Source organism: Plecotus auritus, assembly GCF_963455305.1.
Source record: "Plecotus auritus genome assembly, chromosome: 2".
NCBI classification, from domain to species: Eukaryota; Metazoa; Chordata; class Mammalia; order Chiroptera; family Vespertilionidae; genus Plecotus; species Plecotus auritus.
In genome coordinates, this window is record NC_137771.1 from 221,996,550 (window position 1) to 222,018,988 (window position 22,439).

At 47.9% G+C, this 22,439-nt stretch overlaps 1 protein-coding gene across 2 annotated transcripts in view; it reads right to left on the reverse strand.

Moving 5' to 3' along the window:
• The window catches only part of PDE9A (phosphodiesterase 9A), a 94,557-nt gene that overhangs the window by 43,467 nt on the left and 28,651 nt on the right, over nucleotides 1-22,439 (reverse strand). For both annotated transcript variants that reach the window (XM_080655411.1, XM_080655412.1), the window contains exons 3-4: nucleotides 21,906-21,983; nucleotides 18,465-18,508 (exon numbers count right to left, since the gene is read on the reverse strand). In XM_080655411.1, coding sequence (XP_080511537.1) covers nucleotides 18,465-18,508; nucleotides 21,906-21,983 — 122 coding nt within the window. The remainder of the gene's footprint in view (nucleotides 1-18,464; nucleotides 18,509-21,905; nucleotides 21,984-22,439) is intronic.

A 22,439-nucleotide genomic window follows, 5' to 3' on the forward strand; every position in this document is an offset into this window, starting at 1 on the left:
AAAGAAGAAAAAATTATACAATCCTATCAATTCATAAAAAGCACTTGAAGAAATTCAACACCTGTTCATGATAAAACCCTCAGAAAAACAGGGGAACTTCTTAAAGTTGATAACAAAATCTGCAAGAAACCTAGAGTTAACATTATACTTAATGGTGAAAGACTAAATGGTTTTTCCTGAGGGTGTGACAAAGCAAGGATCTCTCTCACTGCCCTCGTTCAGCACAGTGCTGGCAGTGCCAGCTCGTGCAACAAGGCAAGACAAGGAAGTAAAAGGCATGCATATCAGAGAGGAAGAAATATAACCATCCCTGTTTGCTGATGACACAATTGTCTACACAGAAAATTCCACAGGATCTATAAAAAACCCTCTTAGGACTAACAAGTGAGTTCAGCAAGGTCACAGGATACAAGATATATATATACATGCTATCAGCTGTATTTACATATATGACCAATGACCATACCCTGAAATGAAATCACAAGGCCACTTACAAACACTTCAAAAACCTTAGGTGCAAATATAACAAAGCATATGCAGAAAATGTATGCTGGAAACCACAAAATATCCAGGAAACAAATCATAGAAGATATAAATAAATGAGTCCTACCTGGAAGCTTCAACATAATAAAGATGTCAATTCTCCCCAAATTGATAGACAGGTTTAACACAATTTCTATCAAAACCTCAGCAGGATTTTTTTTTTTTTAGAAATAGATAAGATTTTCTGACATTTATATGGAAACAAAAAGGAACTAGAATAGCTAAAACAATTTAGAAAAAGAAGATAAAATGAGAGGAATTGCCAATCTAATTTTAGGACCTAATATACAGCTACAATAATCAAGATGGTGTGATATTGGGAAAGATACTGAGGGACAGACACAGAGATCAATGGAGCAGAACAGATAACCCAGAATCATATCCACACAAATATGCACAACTGACTTTGATTGGTGTCACAATGGAAGGGACTTGGGTGTGGCTCTAAGAGGGCAGTGTGAGGGACCCTGTGGGATGGGACATTCTGTGTTTGGACTGTGTCAGTGTCAACAGCCCGATTGTGGTATCTTGCAAAGATGTGATCATTGTGGGAAAATGAGTAAAGGCTACATGGGCTCTGTTCATACTTTTTCTTACAACTGTGTGCATATTTAATTATTTTAAAACTAGAGGCCCGGGGCACGAATTCGTGCACCAGTAGGATCCCTTGGCCTGGCCTGTGGGATCAGGCCAAACCCAGTTCTCTGACATCCCCTGAGGGGTCCCAGATTGCGAGAGGGTGCAGACCAGGCTGGGGGACCCCACTGGTGCACGATCGGGGCTGGGGAGAGATGCGGGAGGTTGGCCAGCTGGAGAGGGACCGTGGGAGTGCTCCAGGGCATGTCCAGCCATTCTCGCTCAGTCCTGATCAGCCGGACTCCAGCAGCAAGCTAACCTACTGGTCAGAGCGTCTGCCCCCTGGTGGTCAGTGCACATCATAGCGATTGGTCGACCGGTCGACTGTCTGCCCCCTAGTGGTCAGTGCACCATAGTGAATGGTTGAGCATCCTTAGCATATCATTAGCATATTATGCTTTGACTGGTTGAATGGTGGAGGGGATGACTGGACACTTAGCATATTAGGCTTTTATTATATAGGATAAAAAGTTTAATGGAGGAAAGAGTCTTATCAACAGGCGGTGCTAAAGCAATTAAACACTTGAAAGGGCAGAGACTCCATTTTTGTGCTAGGCCCTTCCTCCTGTCCCCAGAATAACCTCCCTTCCGAGAAAAACTACAAGAAAGCAGCTAGGCCCAAATTGGGCTATACCGTAGCATGCTCCTTCACCCATCAGGTGCCAGGGCCAGCCTGACAGGTTGAACTGGGCTGAGGTAGGGAGGTGGGAATTGAGAAAAGAAAGAAAGACAGGAGAGCGGGATCGGGAGGACTACAGGTCATCGAGAGACTGCAGCAAGTTTATTAACTGCGTAATGCCTTTTGTGCACAAAACACTGAATAGGAGGTCTGTCAAGAGAAATATATTCTTTGTTCCTCTTAATCTCTAAGGGAGAGACAGAGCAGAAGGACAAATTCTCAGTACAGCAAATCAGTAAATAGTTACAGACTTCTTGGTAAGCTATGAAAGGTTGCTCTCATTCTACTGATAACCGCCATCCAAACAAGCCTGGGAAAACTGTGTGGGTAGGGGACAGCCTTGCTAGTCCCTTCAGGTGACCTGGAACTGACCAATCGGGGTCAGCCAACTCAGGGGACCCTCCCCCTGCCCCAGACCCCTATAAAACCTTTGTCCTGTTGAAGCTCTCTCTCTCCCCACCTCGCCGCTGCGCCGGTTTGTGTGTGTGGGACTGAGCTCGAGCTAGCTTGAATAAAGGCTCTTTGCTTTTGCATCGGACTCGGCTCCCTGGTGGTCTTTGGGGATCACGAAATCTGGGCATAACACACTCACAGGCAGAGAAATGAGCCACGATCTAACGCTCAACACAGTTTATATAAAAATTAATGCAAAATGGACCACAGATAAAAATATAAAACTTTAACATTTTAGAAAAAAAAAATAGGAGAAAATCTTCAGGATCTTGGGCTATACAGGGAAAATTCTTAGATTTGACACCAAAACCACAGTCCATACAAGGAAAAATTGATAAACTGGATTTCATCATCATGGAAACTTTTGTTCTGAGAAAGATCGTGTTAAGATGATGAAGAAACAAGCTCCAGTCTTGGAGAAAATATTTGCAAACCACACATCTGACAAAGACTTGAATATAGTTTATGAACATAACTATCAAAACTCAGCAATAAAAACCAAAGGACCCAATTTGAAAATGGGCAAGAGACGCTGGCAGACACTTTACTGCAGAGCATATACAGACAGAGAATAAGGACATGAAAAGATACTGAGCCTCTTTAACCATTAGAAAATGCAAATCAAAACCACAGAGAGATTCACTGCACATTTATCAAAAAGGCTAAAATAAAAAACAGTGACAACCCCAAATGCGGGTGGAGATGTGGATCACACACATTGCTGGTGGGAATGTAAAATGGTACAGCTGCTCTGGGAAAAGGTTTGGCAGCTTCTTAAAAATTCTAAAGATGCAACTACCGTATGACTTAGCAATCGGACCCCAAAGCAGAGAAATGAAATTTTATATTCACACAAAGGCCTGTACAGGATGTTCCCAACAGCTTTATTTGTAATAGCCCCGAAACTGGGGACAACCCACACGCCCTTCAGTGGGAGAACAGATAAACAAACTGTAGTCCACCCTGAAACACAACTCGGCAATAAAAAGGACTGAACTATCGCTACACGCAACCACCTGGATGAATTTCCAGAGAGTGATGCCGAGTGAAGAAAGCCAATGGCAGTTACCTGCCGAATGACTGCATTCATAGAACACTCTTGAAATGAAAGATTATAGAAATTGAGAACACCCTGGGGTTTGCCAGGGGATAAGGAGCCGGTGGGGAATGGAAGGAACTTGGTGTGGCCGTAAGAGGGCAGCGTGAGGGACTGTGGTATCTCACTGTAGCTTGCAAAGATGTGACTCTGGCGGGAAAATGAGTAAAGGCTACATGGGCTCTGTCTGTATTTTTTTTTTTTTTACAACTGTGTGAATCTTTAATTATTTTAACATAAAAAGTTTAATAAAACTTTTTATAGAGAGAATGGAAGAAAAGAGTTAAGGAGGGATTTTCCTTTTGACTTTTGCAGTGTATCCTTTGAGCATTGTGGGATTTTCATGCCTGAATGTAATTTCCAGCCTCTGTGCACGAGGCCAGCCCCCCCCGCCCGCCCCACCTCCATACCCTGAGCCCAGCTCAGGAAACGGAGGCCTCCCTCCCACCTGGCTCATTGCAATTCCTGCAGCCGCCACTGCTTCCTCCCAGTGGATTCCGGCACTTAAAAACAAACAGTGATTTAATTTGTGTAGAGGACTCTGGACAGGACCCGCGGTGAGCGCTGTTAGTATTAGCTCTTGTTATTGTTGTTATTATGACATCACTAAGTGTGTTGTCAGACACCGGGGTAATCATTATAGCACTGGGGGTTCCTGACAGCCACAGGTGTTACATCACTAAGGGTCACTGACAGCCCTTTCTTCCTCCAGTGACTTCCCTGGTGAATTCCTGTTCCCTGGGGGTGACAGGCTGAGTCTGGGGGCACCACCTCCAGAGCCTTGTCTGCAATGTCTGGAATGTGCCAAACTCCTGGACTTAGGGGCGACAGCAGTTTTCAATCACAAAGGTTAGTTATTCCCAATCATTGAGGCCAAACCACACTCCACCAGAAAAAAACCTGACAGTATGTAGGACTCCCCTCCCCCACTCTCTCCTCTGCTGCTCCATGGCATGCATTTAAAAATTAATGCACATTCAAGTAATGTTGCTTTGAGAATTTCTTAACAGCTTTCAGGATAGCCAGCAATTCAGGGGTGCACACGACTGGGTCTGTGGGGGTTCCTCTGGACCTGGACTTTTTGAGGAAATCGGGAGAATGGAAATGAGATTCGGAGAGACGGGACAGCAGCACAGACTCCGGCTGATCCATACAGATGGAACACAACTCAGCAGTAAAAAGGACTAAACTGTCGCTACGCACAACCACCAGGATAAATCGCCATCGAAACCCCGCAATGCGCAAAGGATCACGTGCCACTTGCATGTTCTCCAGAGGAAACTGCTCCTCGAGCACAGCTGGCCTATCACGTAGCGTGTCCCGGCGCCTGGGCACACAGCAGGCTGCCAGGGCACCGCTGCCGGCTCACTGTGACGGGTGCCTGGGCACCGATGGCTTTAAAGGCAAAAGATTCGGACCATCAAAGGGTAGCGGTTTCGGCGGGTTCATCATCGGCCTCTTCGAGCCTGGGCTGCCGGGCACCTGGCCACACCTGGACTGACTGACCTACATTAGATGCTGGGTGCTTGTCGGGCTGGCTTCCCAGGTGGCAGGCACCGACGGGGAACTCCTGGGGCCGGTGGAGTATCTCATGTGAGACAAGACTTCCATTTAGGTCCAGGGCAACCTTAGAGGCTGGCCGAGGCTGGGCCTAGTTTTTAGGATGCTGCGCACACAGCCCAGCTTCAGGCCGTGAATCTGCACTGAGTGGCCTCAGGACCTGACCCTTGGAACAGACCCAAGGGGACTGGAGCTACCTTACCCAGGGAGATGACTGTGGAGTTGCCTGTTGGGGTTCACGGGCAGGATAGAGTCCGTGGGGTGGCAGGATGGGCCGCCTCCCGGCGTTGTTTATGCAGCTGCTCTCACGAGTGTCCAGGGCAGAGTCTACGGAGCCTGCATGTCCCGATGCCCCGAGGCCGGGCCCTAACTCCGCCTTGAGCTGCAGTGGACGGTTCAAGGAACCTGCCTCTGCCTCCCCCACCCCTTCCAGGAATTGTTCACTGTTTCATAGAAGCCCGAGCCTCCCCAGCACAAATGACATGAAAATCTGCTTTAACTGAGCCACAGGACCACACAAACGACAATTCCTGCTCTAAATGTTCGTTTACCATGACACACTCACCCCGTTGCCCAGCCGCTGCCTAGCCTACCGCTTCATCTTGTGCTGAACAGAACAATAACAACGGCCGTCATTCTTTGCATCCTCTGCACACCTGAGCGGGTTGGGGTGCCTCCCTGGGCAATAAAACGCAAACCTGGCCCTAGCCATCCGCTGGCCCCGAGCCTGCGCACTGAGGGAAGACGCACAGATGTCAGCACAGGCATTTGAACCCCACACCTTTGAGTCCCCCGTGGTGCAATGAACAAGACCTGTGCCTTGAAGTTCACCATTGGCCCCATCTCCCTTGCTATGAGGGCAGCTGTGGCCCACACCATGTTACTATGATGTGCTGAGCTGAGCTGTTTCGCCTGATCAGTCTCACCCCAAGCAAGGGAGTGAGCTGCTAAGCATCCTCCAGGAAGCATGTACGTAACAGACACTCTCCCAAGGCCTTCAAAACAAAACAGTGCAATCCCTCATCTTACTTTGCATGACAGAAAACAACTCTTTGGCTCCAAAGAGACAGGCTCCCCTAAAGCCCTGATTGGGGGGTGCGTTCTTTCCGTTCTTTCCAGGGCTCTGCCTAGGAAGGTCCAGGAGGGGGACTCCCCGTTTGCCTCTCTCCACTCCTTCTTGGGGTGTCACTGCCCTCTTCCAGGGAAACAGGAGGGGCGCACTCACCTGTTCCATTCCTGCTCTCCCGGCCCCGCCAGCCGGTGGAGGATGTCCTGGCCCAGGGTACAGTCATTGGCAACTCACTGTTTATGAACGCCATAAACTAGGTGTGCAGAATGAGGACGGTTCCTTTATAACCCAGGAGCACCATAAAGTTATATGGTCAACAGTGACCTCCCCTCGCTTCTTAAAGGCACAGGAGCCCTTTCCATGGTCTGTCCTACCGAGAAATCACTCGTGTTTATCAGCAGCCAAAGGGTTCCGATGTCCCAGGTGACTTGTGGTGTGACTTTGACTAGAGACTGTCAGTCGTTCCGATGTAACAAAGAAAGCGCAGTGGACGGAAGGACCCTGAGGAGCAGATTTCGAAATTTGGAGGATGCTTCTCACCTGTCTGGGCTGCGCCTCGTTGGAGAGGGGACCTTCATGCCCTACACAGTTTCAGCTGGATTTCAAAAGTCTGGGTGCAATGCTCCCCATGCCCTCCTCTCCTCTGCAGGCTGTGGGCAAGCGGAAGAATGCCTGGAAGGGGCGCAGCCTCTGGGACAGCACCATTTTCCTTTACTGTTGTACAGACTGCGACAACCACACAATCTTTATTGGGCCCTGTTCTTAGTGATTTGCATACGTTGATCATTTAATTCTCCTAATAACCCTAAGTGGCTGCGTGATCTAGAGACGAGGCCAAATCACAACACGGCCAAATCACGTTCCCATTTAGGGCTGCAAAGGTGGGGCAGCGCACTCTTACCCAAAAAGGTCTTCCACACACACATGCCTCCCCCCGTCTGAACTAGCCCCTCCACCCATGTGCATGAAGTCAACTTCGAGGGAGAAGGACGTGGGGGTGACATTCTCTGGAGAATGCCCTCAGATGAATTTGAGCTTGAGAACGAGCAGCTGACTGCGTCTGCTGGCCAGACTTTGTCCGCTCCCTGATAACCAGTGCGATAAGGTACCCCGTGGGAAAGTTTAATTGTGGTGAAGTCAAAGGGGGTGAACTCTAGTTCATCATGTCTGGGTTTTGACAGTGCGTCCAATGGCCCCACAAGACTAGTTTCAGGAAGAATTCTGTCAGGGTAAACTCTGATCCAATAAACTATTATGGTGCCAATGACAGGGCTTCTGCTAAAACCTATTAAAAGACTGAGCCTTTTTTGCAGACCAAAGGTCTCGCTCCATCTGTGGACTTTACCGTGTTGCACATGATTGTAGAGGCTGTAGCAAGATGAACTTAAAAACAAACCCTAAAATGACACAGACATGGAAATCAGCAGATGGAGCCTTTAATGCCGCAATTGTAAGCATGTCCAAGGGGAGGGCAAGGATGACTGCTCCCTCTCATTTCCCTTTAATGATACTGGAGGTTCAACTAGTTCAGCAAGGCAAGGGACAGAAATAAAAAAAAAAGACTGGGATGCAAGAAGTAAAACGGTCTTCATTATCAGACGATACCATCGTCTCTATGGAAACCCCTAGGAATCTATAAAATAAGCTCCAGAACTAATGAATGAATGTCAGAAGGCGCCAGGCCAACATACAAAAATCTGTTGCATTTTTTTTATAAACTAGCAGCAAACAAATGGGAAGTTAAACTGAGAGCCCGTTAACAATAACACCAGAAAACAGAAGACGCTGAGGAACAGATTTAACAGGTATGCGGGACTGCCTTCCGGAAAGCTGCAGAACATGGCTGAGTGGAGGGATGCATCACGTTCACGGATTGAAAGACTCCATGTTGTTCAGATGTTGTTATTCCTCAGTGAATTAAATTATATTCATATATTGAATGCAATCCCAATTAAAGCCATTTTATTTTAAAATACATTTTTATTGATTTCAGAGAGTGAGAGAGAGATAGAAACATCAACGATGAGAGAGAATCATTGCTTGGTTGCCTCCTGCGCACTCCACACTGGGGATGGAGCCTGCCACCTGGGCATGTGCCCTGACTGGGAATCAAACCGTGACCTCCTAATTCATAGATCGATGCTCAACCACTGAGCCACGCCGGGCCGGGCCTGATCAGAGTCATTTTAGAATTAAGAATTAACTTGTCAATTTATTCTAAACTTTGTAGGGAAAAGGACCCATGTAACCAAAGCAACCGAAAAGGAAGCACAAAGTTGGAAGACTACCTGATTTCAAGCCCTAGTGACGACGCCAGTGTGGTAGTGGTGTCAGCACAGACAACTAGTCCAGTGTCACAGAACAGAGTCCACAAAGAGACCCTCACATGGAGAGACACACAATTTTCAGCGAAGGTGTCAGTGGGAAAGGAAAGCCTTTGTAACAAGTGGAGCTGTAACAACTGGATAAATGTGTCAGAAAAAAAAGACTGTCAACCCCTACCTCACACCACACATAAAATTAACTTAAAATGGCCCAGCCGGCATGGCTCAGTGCTTGAGCGTCCACCTATGAACCAGGAGGTCATGGTTCGATTCCCGGTTAGCACACATGTTTGGGTTGTGGGCTCGATCTCCAGTGTGGGGTGTGCAGGAGGCTGCTGATCAATGATCCTCTCTCATCATTGATGTTTCTCTCTCTCTCTCCCTCTCCCTTCCTCTCTGAAATCAATAACATATATATATTTTTAAAATATATTTTATTGGTATTTTACAGAGAGGAAGGGAGAGGGATAGAGAGCTAGAAACATCGATGAGAGAGAAACATTGATCAGCTGCCTCCTGCACACCTCCCACTGGGGATGTGCCCACAACCAAGGTACATGCCCTTGACCGGAATCGAACCCGGGGCCCTTCAGTCCGCAGGCCGATGCTCTATCCACTGAGCCAAACCGGTTTCGGCAATCAATAACATATTTTAAAAAATTAACTTAAAATGAATCATAGATGACAATATAGCAGCTATAAGTCTAAATCTCCTAAAAATTGATCTTCATGACCCAAGGGTAGAAAAGGGACTCTAAGAGAAGACATAGAAAATACAAAACAAAAGAGAAACTTGTTAAATTAGACTTCATCAAATTAAAAACTTCAGCAAATGTCCTCATTAAGAAAATGAAAAAGGTATGTCACAAACTGAGAAACACATTTGCCGAACATATACCTGACCAATGAAATATATCCAAAATATACAGAATTTCCTACAAACCAGTGATAAAAAGACAATCCAAGCCACTTTAAACAATGAGCAAAATACTTAGAACAGACACTTCCCCAAGTGGGATATTGGAGTAGCCAATAAGCACCTTAAGATCATGCTGAACAATCAGTTATCCAAAGAAATGCACACGAAAACCATGATGAAGTATGGTTCTGTGCCTACTTGTACGTCTCAAATGAAAACCACTGAGCATGCCTGGTGCTGGGCTGGTGGTGGGACAGCTGGTCACCCACACACTGCTGGCGGGAGGTGGGACGGGATGTCACTCAGGGAGACAGTGTGGCAGTTTCCTATTAAGTTAAACACACGTGTCACGGGAACCAGCAGCATCCCTCCTAGGTGTCACCCAGGATAACTGACATGTCCGCAATAAGACTTGTGCAGTGCGTACGGTAGCTTAACCCCAAACTGGAAATGACCCCAATGTCCATCAGCAGGAGAGTTTAAGAAACAGCTGTGGATAGTCACACGATGGCGTACTACTCAGCAACACAAAAGTTAATAAGCGAACGCCCGCATCTTAAAAAACTGAGGCTGAGTGGAGGAACCGGTTCACAGAGGGTGAAACTCACAAAATCAGGAGGATGAGGAAGGTACCTGTGGGGGTGGTGTGAGCAGGATGTCGAGAAGAGTGGCACCAGGAACTTTTCTGGGGTGATGGGAATGCCTTTTGTCTTGGTGGGGGCCCCAGTTACATGCATGTGTACATGTAAAAAATTATATTTAAAATTTTTTTTATTGATTTCAGAGAGGAGGGGAGAGGGACAGAGATAGAAACATCAATGATGAGAGAATCATTGATCGGCTGCCTCCTGCACACTCCCTACTGAAGACTGAGCCAGCAACTGGGGCATGTGCCCTGACCGGGAATCGAACCGTGAAGTCCTGGTTCATAGGTCAATGCTCAACCATGGAGCCACACTGGCCAGGCCAGGCATATGTACTTTTATTGGAGCTCGTCAACCTGGGCATTTCACGTCTGTGTGTCTCACCGCACAGTTACACGGGACATGGACGTGTGTGGGTTCTGCCTGGTCCTGGAAAGGCCTGGAGGCAGGGACCTTGAGGTGCTTGCAGTGCTGGCCAGAGGTCACCGTCTTTACTACAAGGGGTTCTACATTCATGACACGTGGATCTGGTGTTAGTGTTGGCCACCCATGCTTATGACAGGGTCTACGTGATGCTGTCTTTGTCTACTAGACCACCCCAGTGGGACATGAACTGCAGGAAAGTCCACGAAGCTGCAGGAAACAGAAGTGGAGTGAGCCCTCTAGGCATGGCAGGAGAGTGGTGAGTGTTCATTTTATACACTGCGCTCTTGTTGTTTAAAAAATAATGCAAATCAGGATGACTAAGGCTATGATTATAAAGCTGTTTGCAATGAAATTGCTCTAAAAATAGAAAATGTTATTAAGAAGCTGTATTATTTCTCACAAACAACATGTGTGTGCTCAAATTTCAAGCATTATCTTCATGTGCAAGTGAGAATGGAGCCAGCGGTACAAGTGTGGTTTTAGCTGTAGGGGGCATTCCGGTTCTATTAAGACCCAGCAGGTCCGGAGAGACAGAACACTAGCCATTCAAAAATGCCCTCTAGGCCATTTAAAAAGACAGCCGCCATTTATGGAGCACTTCCCGAGGGGCAGGCGCTGTGCTAAGCATTTTGCATAAATTACTGCATTCATCCTCTTAGGAACCATGCCAGGCATGTATCCCAATTCCCATTCTGTGGGGGAAATGGAAGCGCAGTGGGGTTAGGAGCTTTCCTGGGGCCATTTCACCCACTGACAAGCGAGGAGGGCAGAGGGACGGCCCTTTGTTCTTATCCTCCTATCCCACCCCCGACCCCCCGGCCCTTAGGCAGGGTCCCTCAAACGCTGAGTGGAGACAGGAGCTGGGTGCCGGTAGTGTATTTGGAGGTGATCCCAGGAGACCATTGGAAGACATAGGCATTGAGACTAAGAAGGAAGGACAGCCCGTTAGAGGGAGTCAGTGAGAGGGTCACCCCAGAGGCAGCTGCCACTCATGGCTCTGGGATCCCTTTGAGCAACTGACACTGGAGAACAACCTGTCCCGCCCCAGGGCAAGGGAGTGCATCAGCTCCCTCTGTCGCCAGGAGGACGGTCCTGGGCTGAGGCAGAGAGGAAGCCACAGGCAGGCGGGACTCATCCTGGCTCTTTATTGTCCTTCACTCAAAACCTCATGCCGCTGAGATATTAATATGGCTCTTCGTGCTCTGCAGTGCAGTTTGTTATCAAACCTTGGTGGCTCCTAAGATCCCAGGTTTGGGAGGGACTGAAACCCCCAGTCCACTGTCCCCCTCCTCGCTCAGCCACCTGCTGGGCACCCCATGAGGACGTGAAAACCCAGCCCTTCACCCCAAGTCCTGTGGGAGGCAGAGCTCCGATCTCAAGACAGCCAGTCCTACCCACACTGGCTCTGGCTTTTGTTAAGTTCTTTCCCCGAAGGAGCCTCCGCTCCATCTCATTGGTGCTAGCTGGACTCCTAAGTTACACAGAATCCCCTATATTCTTCCTCCACTGACAGTCATGTGACTCTCTGAGCATGGGCTTCCTTCCCCAAGCTCATCTCTGTTGCATCCACCCCTCACTCAGGGCTTCCTTGTCCCTGGTCCTGTGTCCGGATGGCGTCAAGTTGCCAATGTCCTTTTTCCTTCTCCTGGAATTCTGTCCATGAGTCTCAGGGCTCAATCCTTAGTCCCTCCTGCTCCCTCCTTCCCTCCTTGGGGAGCTCATCTTGCCCATGGCTGCAAACATGTCACTCCCCCACGTCACATCCCTATCTGAGGGGGAGCTCCAGGCTCCTCTCAAGGAATCTACTCAACACTGATGTCCGACCGCCAAACCACACCCAATGCATCCAACACTGAGCTCCTCTCCCCTCCCTGTACCTGCGCCCCCTCAGCTCCCGTCCTGGTGGGGGAGGGGTGCCATTCCATCCTTTCAGGGGCTCAGGCTGGACCCTGGAAGCTTCTTTGACCTCTTCCATTCCTATCCCACTTGACTCAGGAAATCACCTGACTCTTCCTTCAGAACATGCCAGGATCTGACCACTCCTCACAACCCCCACTTGCCTCCTCCTCCTAATGCAGTGGCCTCTGCATGGACCTTCAGGGTCCCACGTGATCTGCCCCCAGCATCCCTCAACCTCATATCCAAATGTCTGAGCTCCAAATACCCAGAGCGGAGAATGCTCGGTGGCCAGCCAGGAGTCAGTGAGGACCGCAGAGGGACCACGCCTCAGCAGTAGGACTGAACTATGCCTGGAGCAAGGGACCTCTGCAACCGTCCTAGCAAACCTTAGAAACCGTCTCAAAGGCACCAGACTGACTTGCGCATAACTTAACTGCCTGCCCCACAAAGCCCACACACTTTAAGGAGAGAAACAAAGTCCAGACGATCAACAATATTACAAAAAGTGCAAACACGGATCTATGCAAAGGAATGAAGGAAAAAATGTCACTGACTACAGAAAGCAAAAAATGGTAACAGTGTAATCAGAGTTTCCCGTGGAAATAGAAGTGGAATGAACGTCAAATAGCACAAAGAATGAGGTGGGAGAAATGAAAGCGCACAGTTGTGAGATTCTCACTCTGTTGAGAAGGGGTGTAATATAATTTAAAGACTGTAATAAGTTGATGATACACGTTGTGAAACCAAGAGCAACCTCAAAGCAATTCAATAAAGAAGCAAAGATCATAAACCGAGAGTGGAGAAAAAATGGAATAAAAAATGCTCTTCTTTATGCAAAAGATGTAGGAAAAGAGAGAAAAATGTCAAAAAAGATTGAATGAGACAAGTAGAAAATGAGTATCAAGGTAGTATATGGTTGGATTTAAATCTACTACCTTGTAGATTTAAATCCAACCATATTCATAATTACATTTCATGTGAATGGTTTAAGAATGCCACTTGAAAACTGAAATTACCAGAATTGATAAAAGCTGCCTGTAAGAAATCCACTTCAAATATAAAGACACAGATATATTAAAAGTAATAAAATGGAAACGAATATAACCATCAGCACTACGCATAAATAAGTTGCAGTAGCTACATTAATAGGAAATAAAGAAGACTTTAAAACAAAAAATAGTACCAAGGATAAAGGACAATTTCATATGGATAAAGAAGTAGATACATCAAGAAGACACAAGAATCCTAAACAAGTATGTACTGAATAACAGAAATTGAAATGGTATGAAGCCAATACTAAGAGAACTGAGAGAAAAAAGAAATGTATCCACAATATAGTGGATATTTCAATCTCATCTTTCATTAGTCAGTAGAACAAGTAGACAAAAAAAAAAAAAATAGTAAAGGTATAGGAAGCTTGAAATACACTATCAACTAACTTGACCTAATTGACATTTCTGGATTATTCCACCCAAGAACAGCAGAATATACATTCTTTTCAAGAGTACCTGGAACAGTTACCAAGGTATACCATTTATCTCAATAAATTAAAAAAAAGACTAAAGTTACACAGGGTTTACTTCTGATCAGAATAGAATTAATAGAAATGAACAACAGAAAGATCGTTGGAAAATATCCAAGTATTTGAAAATTACATAATATACTTCTAAATAACAAATGGACCAGAGTAGGAACCACAATATTTTGAGCTGAATAAAAGTGAAAACAAAACAAGCCAAAATGTATGAGATACAGCTAAAGTATGTGTAGAGAGAAATCCCTAGCTTTTAATCATTATAAAAAAGGAGAAAGATTTAAAATCAATGACCTAAGCTTCCACCTTTATTAGATAGAAAAAGAAGACCAAATTAGACCAGGAGCAAAAGAGGAGAAATCAATGAAATAGGAGACAAATAGAGGAAGCCAATAATTCCCAAAGCTGGGTCTTTAAAAAAAAAAAAAATCAAAATCTAGTATAAATCTCTAGTTAGACTGATTAACTCAAAAAGGGAGATGATATAAATTACTAATATCTTGGATGAAACTGAGGATTTTACTATCATCCTATGGACATAAAAGATCACAAGGACATATTTCAAACGACATCATGCCAATACATTCTTAGATGAAATGGACACCACCTCTTCAAATGAATTCCCAGATACGTATAAATCCTGCATATACTAATCTATTTAAGAAATCGAACTCATAATTTAAAACCTTCCTACAAAGAAACTCCAAGCACAGGTGGATTCACTGAGGATTCTATCAAGCACTTAAGATAGAAACAAGGGCCCTAACTGGTTTGGTTCAGTGGATAGTGTCGGGCTGCGGACTGAAAGGTCCCAGGTTCGATTCTGGTCAAGGGCATGTACCATGGTTGCGGGCACATCTCCAACAGGAGCTGTGCAGTAGGCAGCTGATGGATGTTTCTCTCTCATCGATGTTTCTAACTCTCTATCCCTCTCTCTTCCTCTCTGTAAAAAATCAATAAAATATATTTTAAAAAAAGATAGAAACAAGGCCAACTCTATACAAACCCTCCCAGAAAAATCACGCAGAGGCCTGGAACCCTTCCTAACTCATTCTATGAGGTTAGATGAACATATAATAAGAAAGCTAGAAAAAAAAAAGAAAGCTAGGACCAATACCCCCCATAAACTTCACAAAATATTTGCAAATTGAATGCAGAAAATATACCATGGCCAAACAGAGTTTGTACTAGGAATGCAAGATTAGTTTAACAATTTAGAATCAATCAGTAAAATTCACCATTAACAGGATGGAGAAATAAAACATGAACCTCTCAACAGAGGCAGAAAAAGCATTTGTCAAAATTCAACACTAATTTATAATGAAAACTCTGAACAAATTAGGAATAGAAAGAAAAACCCCTGATAAAGGACATCTAAAGAAAATTACAGCTAATGTCATAATTGATGGTGAAAGACTCCACACATTTTCTTTATGATTGATAACAAAGCAAGAATCTACGCTCTCACATATTGTCCTGGATCTCCTAGCTAGTACAATAAGGCAAGAAAAAGAAATAAAAGGCATCTAGATTTAAAAGCAAGAAGCAATTCTCTATATGCTTCTTGGAAAATCTACAAAAAGATATTGGACTTAATAAGTGATAGTTTAGCGAGGTCAATAAACAATAGCAATTATATTTCTATAAAATAAAAACAATTAGAAATGAAAAAAAATGCAACAAATCTCTTGACAATAGCATGAAAATAGAAAATTCTTAGTAATAAATATATCAAAATGTATTTAAGAACTTTACCCTGACAACTATAGTAACACATTATAGAGAAACATTGAAAGAAACCTAAATGAGAGATATACCATATGTATGAATCAGAAGGCTGAACATTAAGACAGCAATTCTTCCCCAAATTTTCTATATATTTAATACAATTTCCATCAAAATTCCAGTAGACTTTTTTTTTTTTTTGGTACCAATTGACAGACTGATTCTAAAATTTATTTGAAAATAAAAGGAACCTAGAATAAGCAAAATGTTTTTGAAAAAGAAGAGAAACCCTTGGACTTGCATTTCTTTTTTTTTTTTTTTTTAATATATTTTATTGATTTTTTACAGAGAGGAAGGGAGAAGGATAGAGAGTTAGAAACATCGGTGGGAGAGAAACATCGATCAGCTGCCTCCTGCACACCCCCTACTGGGGATGTGTCTGCAACCAAGGTACATGCCTTTGACCGTAATCGAACCTGGGACCTTGAGTCCGCAGGCCGACGCTCTATCCACTGAGCCAAACCGGTTAGGGCAAGGACTTGCATTTCTTGAATTCAAGACTTACTAAAAATCTACAGGCCAAACCCTAACAGAGACATATACTTAACCATATGATCCAGAAATCTCATTCAATCCCATAGAAATGAAAATATAGCCCAGCCGGTGTGGCTCAGTGGTTGAGTGTCGATCTACAAACCAAGAGGTCACAGTTCGATTCCCAATTAGGGCACATGCCCGGGTTGCAGGCTCGATCCCCAGTGTGGGTGTGCAGGAGACAACCAATCAATGATTATCTCTCATCATTGATGTTTCTGCCTTTCTCTTTCCCTTTCCCTTCCTCTCTGAAATCCTATCTAATAAAAGAGTAATATGCAAATTAACCACCACTCTGTTACACTCACAAAGCCATGCCCACCAGCCAATCAGGAGCGAGTATGCAAATTAACCCAACCAAGATGGATGTGTCCACAGAGAGAGCAGGAGGGAGGCTTGGGTTTCCCCGGAGATGGAGGAAGCCAAGCTTTTCACACACCCTGGCAGGCCCAGGCCTCCACTCCAGGCTACAAAGTTTCAATTATAGAAAATAAATAAATCCCAATAAAAATGGCAGCAGCCACGGAGCTGGAGAGAGCTGGAGGCTAGGGTTGCCCCTGGCAATGGAGGAAGCCAAGCTTCTGCAGCCCTGGCCTGCCTTGGCCTCCTCTTAAGGCTACAAAGTTTCAATTATAGAAGATAAATAAATCCCAACAGAAATGGCTGCTGCCATGGAGCGAGCAGAAGGCTTGGCTCCGCTCCAGGCTACAAAGTTTCAATTGTAGAAGATAAATAAATCCCAGATCCCAGGGCCTCCGCTTGGGTCACCAGGGGGCATGGCCAGCCTGCAAACCACCACAGGCCCCTCGCCCAGGCCGCCCCACGCCCCAAGGGAACCCCCACCCTGATCCAGGACACCCTTCAGGGCAAACCAGCTGGCCGCCCCCCCCATGCACCAGGCCTCTATCCTATCTAATAAAAGAATAATATGCAAATTGACCATCACTCCAACACACAAGATGACTGCCCCATGTGGTGAAAGATCCTGCCCCCATGTGGACACAAGATGGCCACCACAAGATGGCCAGCAGGGGAGGGCAGGGACCAGGTCTGCAAGGGAGGGCATTTGTGGGCGATTAGGCCAGCAGGGAAGGGCAGTTGGGGGGCACCCAGGCCTGCAGGGGAGAGCAGTTGAGGGGGACCAGGCCTGCAGGGGAGGGCAGTTAGGGGTGACCAGGCCGCAGGGGAGGGCAGTTAGGGGCAAACAGGCTGGCAGGGGAGCAGTTAGGCATCAATCAGGCTGGCAGGGGAGTGGTTAGGGGGTGATCAGGCTGGCAGGCAGAAGCGGTTAGGGGCAATCAGGAAGGCAGGGAGGTGAGCAGTTGGGAGCCAGCAGTCCTGAATTGTGAGAGGAATGTCCGACTGCCTGTTTAGGCCCGATCCTACTGGGATCAGGCCTAAACGGGCAGTTGGACATCCCTCGAGGGGTCCCAGATTGGAGAGGGTGCAGGCTGGGCTGAGAGACACCCCGCCCCCCCATGCACGAATTTCGTGCACCGGGCCTCTAGTCAATCATAACATATTGAAACCAAAGAAATGAAAATATACATCCCTACATATATGCTCATAGCAGCCCTATTCATAAAACCCAAAACTGGAGACAGCTCAGAGATCCTTCAGCAAGTGACCAGATAAACCAGCTGTGGTCCTTCCCACCATGGGACACGACTCACCTATAAAAAGGACTGAACTAGTGACACACTCAACACACGGGCACATCTCCAAAACATTAGGTTGAGCCAAGAAGAGCACACCTGTTATGTAATTTCTTTTATCTGATACAAATCCCATCTTCAGTGTCAGAAAACAGGAGTAGAGCGAGGGGGTTACTGGGAGGGGGCACCTGAGAACTTTTCCAGGTGATGTAAATGTTCCGTGTCTTGGTTTTGGGGTAGTTACAGGGGTGTATACATTTTCCAAAGTTCATCAAAACATACACTCCAATAGGACCATTTTATTACGCATAAGGCATACAGAAGTAGGAGTGGTAGAGTTCCGGGAGGAAGTGGGATTTTAGTGGAACAGCACCCCTGGCTGAGACATCCTGAGGGCTGCAGGTTGCACATGGCCCACCTCTGTGGCTCAGAGTCTAATTGGGCAGGACAGGCACTGATCTCAGGAGGACAAGAGGGACTGCCGCCCAGTGCCTGCTACGTCCCTGGGGAGAGGATGGCGGGGGTGTCCCTGAGGAATGAATTGTCATGGGCAGAGTAGAAGCCTGTCTCTGCAGTTATAAACGGCTTTAGATCCTGGAACAGTATGGGGCTTTCGATGCTAATGCATAACTAATACACACTCATCACAGGGTAGCCCGGAGCTTTCTTCTTTTTCTTTGAATTTTTAAAATGATAGCAGGGCCTTACCAGAGAGTTGCTTGAGGGCCACAGGTCTCACTTTGTAGGGAGTGCTGCAAGAGAGAAGACAGGCCTCTGTGAGATGCTGTCAGAGACGGCGGGCACACCTGGCCCCAGAGAGAAGCGCTCAGGTGAATGAGAATTCACTGGATTAGTTTTTTGTTTTTGTTTTTAATTAGTTCTTGCCTGGCCCGGGTGGTTGAGTGTTAACCTATGAACTAGGAGGTCATGGTTCGATTCCGATCAGGGCACGTGCCCCAGTTGCGGGCTTGATCATTCTTTTCAGGAGTGGGGGAGGGGTGCCATTCCATCCTTTCAGGGGCTCAGGCTGGACCCCGGAGGCTTCTTTGACCTCTTCCCTTCCTATCCCACTTCCACTCAGGAAATCACCCGACTCTCCCTTCAGAACATGCCAGGATCTGACCACTCCTCACAACCCCCACTTGCCTCCTCCTCCAGGAGAGAGCCAATCCATGATTCTTTCTCATCATTGATATTTTTCTCTCTCCCTCTTCTTTCCTCTTTGAAATCAATAAAAATATATTTAAAATAGGGAAAGTACCCGTCTTACCACTGTTTGAATGGCTGGCACAGGAATACGGTGACCAGTCTGGCTCTACACAGGTGTAGCAGGGATGGGGAGAGAGCCAGCCATGTGTCCCAGCATCTGAGGCGCTGAAGACAGACGCCCCATGGACCAGACTTGGGATGGGCTTATGAAGAGACCCTCCCATCGCCACAGGGTCCTGAACGGAGCCCAACTCTCCCTGAAAAGCCCACCTCAGCCGCGAATGCGCACAGGTAAACCTCTCATGGGTGAACTGGGGAACGGGGAACCCCAAACTGGGAACGGAAGCAAAAGTGGGCGTGGGACTGGACACGGAGACTGAATGTACCGAGCAGTCACAGGAACCTTCCAGGCTCTAGAGCCAGATGCCCGGGTTGAGTTTCTGGCCCCTCCAGCTTCGTCTTGGCTCCTTGGTCCTTACTCCTGACTCTGAGCAGCTGGGTGCTCTCAGACCCAGGCATGCTGCTGCCGGGACCCATCAGCTCCTGGCTCGGTCAAGGTCGAGTGCCTCGTCATTCTCCTCCTCAACAACAAACTGATGCAAACTACGCTTGGGATAAAGTGCCTTGAACTTCCATTGCCTTTGTCTGTTTTTGAAAACATTACTGCCTGGGTGCCCGCCTTGGTAGGAGGAGCCCGGCCGGGACCCAGGAGGCCTGTCTCCTAGGCTGAGGGACGCCCATATGCCACCTCACGGGCACACAACCCCTACACCCACCAGAACGCTACACTTGTGACGACTTGGCTAAAACGGGAAACTAGAGGAGCACGTGTGCGATGACACACGGGCTGTGCCACTCTGGCCCCTCCTCTCTCCATGTGCCCGGCCACACGCCCCATTTTTTTCTCATGCTCTTTGAGCGTCTGTTTCTCTCTCCCAATGGGGGTCTGGACGCCGCTGTGGCAGAAACAGAGGGGTGGCGTGGTCAGGAGGCAACAGCTTTGTCAGCGGGACATCGTGGGAGCCGGAATGGCCTCCAGTCCAGGAAGAAGCGTGGGACCAAGGTCCCTCTGAGCGTTATCTGAACAAGGTTGGGACGTGTCTATTCTACTCGTTGGTCCTTAGGGGCCAGGGCTGCTAGGTGATCAGTCTCCTTTGTAACCACTCAGCCCACGGTTAAAGGAGAGCCTCCCCCGTGTGTCATTCTGCCGCAGGTTATTTAAAATGCGGTCCGGACATTCTCTGACCTGGGGGAGGGAGGGAAGCTCAGTGGGTTCTGGCCGGGGGAAGAGCAGGAATTCAGCACAGAAGAGGGTATGCTTTTGTGTGGGGCCCTCCTGTGCATGGGGGACATGGAGCTGCCCCCTGACCCTCTTCCCCCATGTGACAGCCATATCATCGCCAGATGCCCTCTGTGGAGGAGTGCTGCCACAGAATCAAGTACCAAACCAGACATAACGAGTGACCAAGTCTGAATAGACAAACCGTTTCAACTGAATTCGGACAAAAATGTGGTTTCGCTCAATCAGAGACCAGCCTGCACTGACAAGGCACTGGTCTGAGTGACGAGATCACTTGTCTTGTGGACAAGTCGGGGTGACAGGTCCCGTGTCGGCTTTCCTTCTGCAGCGAGCTCTGGTTAGGCCGCAGCCTGGCTGAGATCGACAAGAATTTCGTTGGCGTCTTTAGGGAGCCAATTAGCACCGTTCCTTCCGGGGAGCCCGGAGCCCATAATCAGGGGCAGAATCTCCTGGTGAGTGAAATTCAGGGAGGCTGATGGGTGCAGTGGGCAGGGAAGGCCTGGCTGGGGTGTCCAGGTGCTCAGGGAAGGCCAGTGCCGGCCACGGTCCCCCAGAACTTTGTACCTCCCCTGGGGTCTGTTATTTGACCTGCTCCGTGCACCAACGCCTTGGCTGTCCAAGGAGGACTGTACCCTTGCCTGGGGCTGGGGGCCCTGCACCCAGCCTAGTAAGGATGCCGGCAGGCCGGCAGGTGGGCTTCTGGGGGCAGGAAGAAGAGCAGGTGCCCATCCCTGGGTGCTCAGGTGTGCACATACCTGGGGTGGGGTAAGCCTGCAGGGGAGGTCCCAGGCCGCCTGTCATTAGGCAGCCGCGAGCCCGCCAGTTGCTGGGTATGTGAGGGTCTGCCTGGTGCAGGCTTTCTCCTGGAGGCTCAGATCACATTAACACGTGTCCCTTGGAGGGGGTGTTCAGTGAGGACCAGGAGACACAGACTGGGGTCCCAAGGGGCACCCCCACACCCAATCGCACTCCTGTTCCCCACAGAGAATGCAGTTTAAATTGTCTCGCCCAGCCCCCAGAATGAAGTGGGGACCACTGGGGACTCTGCAGAGCACTGGGCAAAGGGGCCGATCAAAGAGGGAGCGGCCCTGCTCAGAGTCCTCATCCTTCCTTCCTCTTGCCACACACAGTGTACTCATATTGGAAAATGTGTTCCCTGCTGACCCCTCTCCTGTTCCTCCCCTCCGCACCCCTCCCCCGGCTCCCTCCCCTCCCTGTGCAGAGAGGAGTCCTCGGGGCTTCATCAAGACCAGGATTCGTCCCAGTGGGAAATGCCCATTGTGCCCCAGGGGCTCTGGTCAGGGAATGCCCTGCTCCCCTTCTGGAGGTGGACAGGGGGTGGCTCCACTACTCGACACTCAGCCCCCTTGCCTCAGTTTGCCCATCTGTGAAATGGTAATAACACGGGTCTGTGCTCACAGGGTTCCTGGCCCACCTACAATTGTTACCATCTGGGTAAGGAACCAGCTGAACGAAGCCTCCTTCGCCGGCCCTCCCACCCCCGCCCTCCCATCTTTGGTTTCAATTCAGATTTCTACAGCTTTAAATGACAAAAACAACCACAGAGATCCTTGTGTGGGTGTGGAGAAGTGTCAGAGACACCACGAGGACAGGATCGGATTAAGCTGCCAGCCGCTTACCTTTCGGAATTTGCGGGCATGGTGGGGTCGATGGAGACCATGGCGTCGTCCGTGGTCAGCAGGGAGATGGTCGTGTTCCTGGAAGACACGCCAAGCCAGCGCCTTCGCATGCCAGCCTCACTGGGGCGCACCCTTGGGTGGGCCTCACGCGGGAGAGGAGCCCGGAATCCCGAGAGCACGAGAGGACTTGTGCCTCAGGCCTGACGCCCCATTTGTAAGTAAAGTGGAACGGTCGAGTAATCCTAAGTGCTTGGTAGATTCCAAAGTTGTTTAAAAATGGGAATTGGAGAAAGTCTCATTGATTGAGTTGGAAGATTAAATAAAACTGGGGTGAAATGGAAATAAACACTATATCGTTTGCCTTCCTACCTCATTCCTTTGGGAGCCCACCTACATGGGCACCATCTCTGTGACAAAGCAGTTTTAAGTGAAAACGTGGAGTCTCCCTCCAACCGCTCCTCCGGGGCCTCCCGTGAGCGGTGCTGCCTGGACCACGTTAGGTGAGCTGTATTTTTAAAATCTGTGCAATGGGGG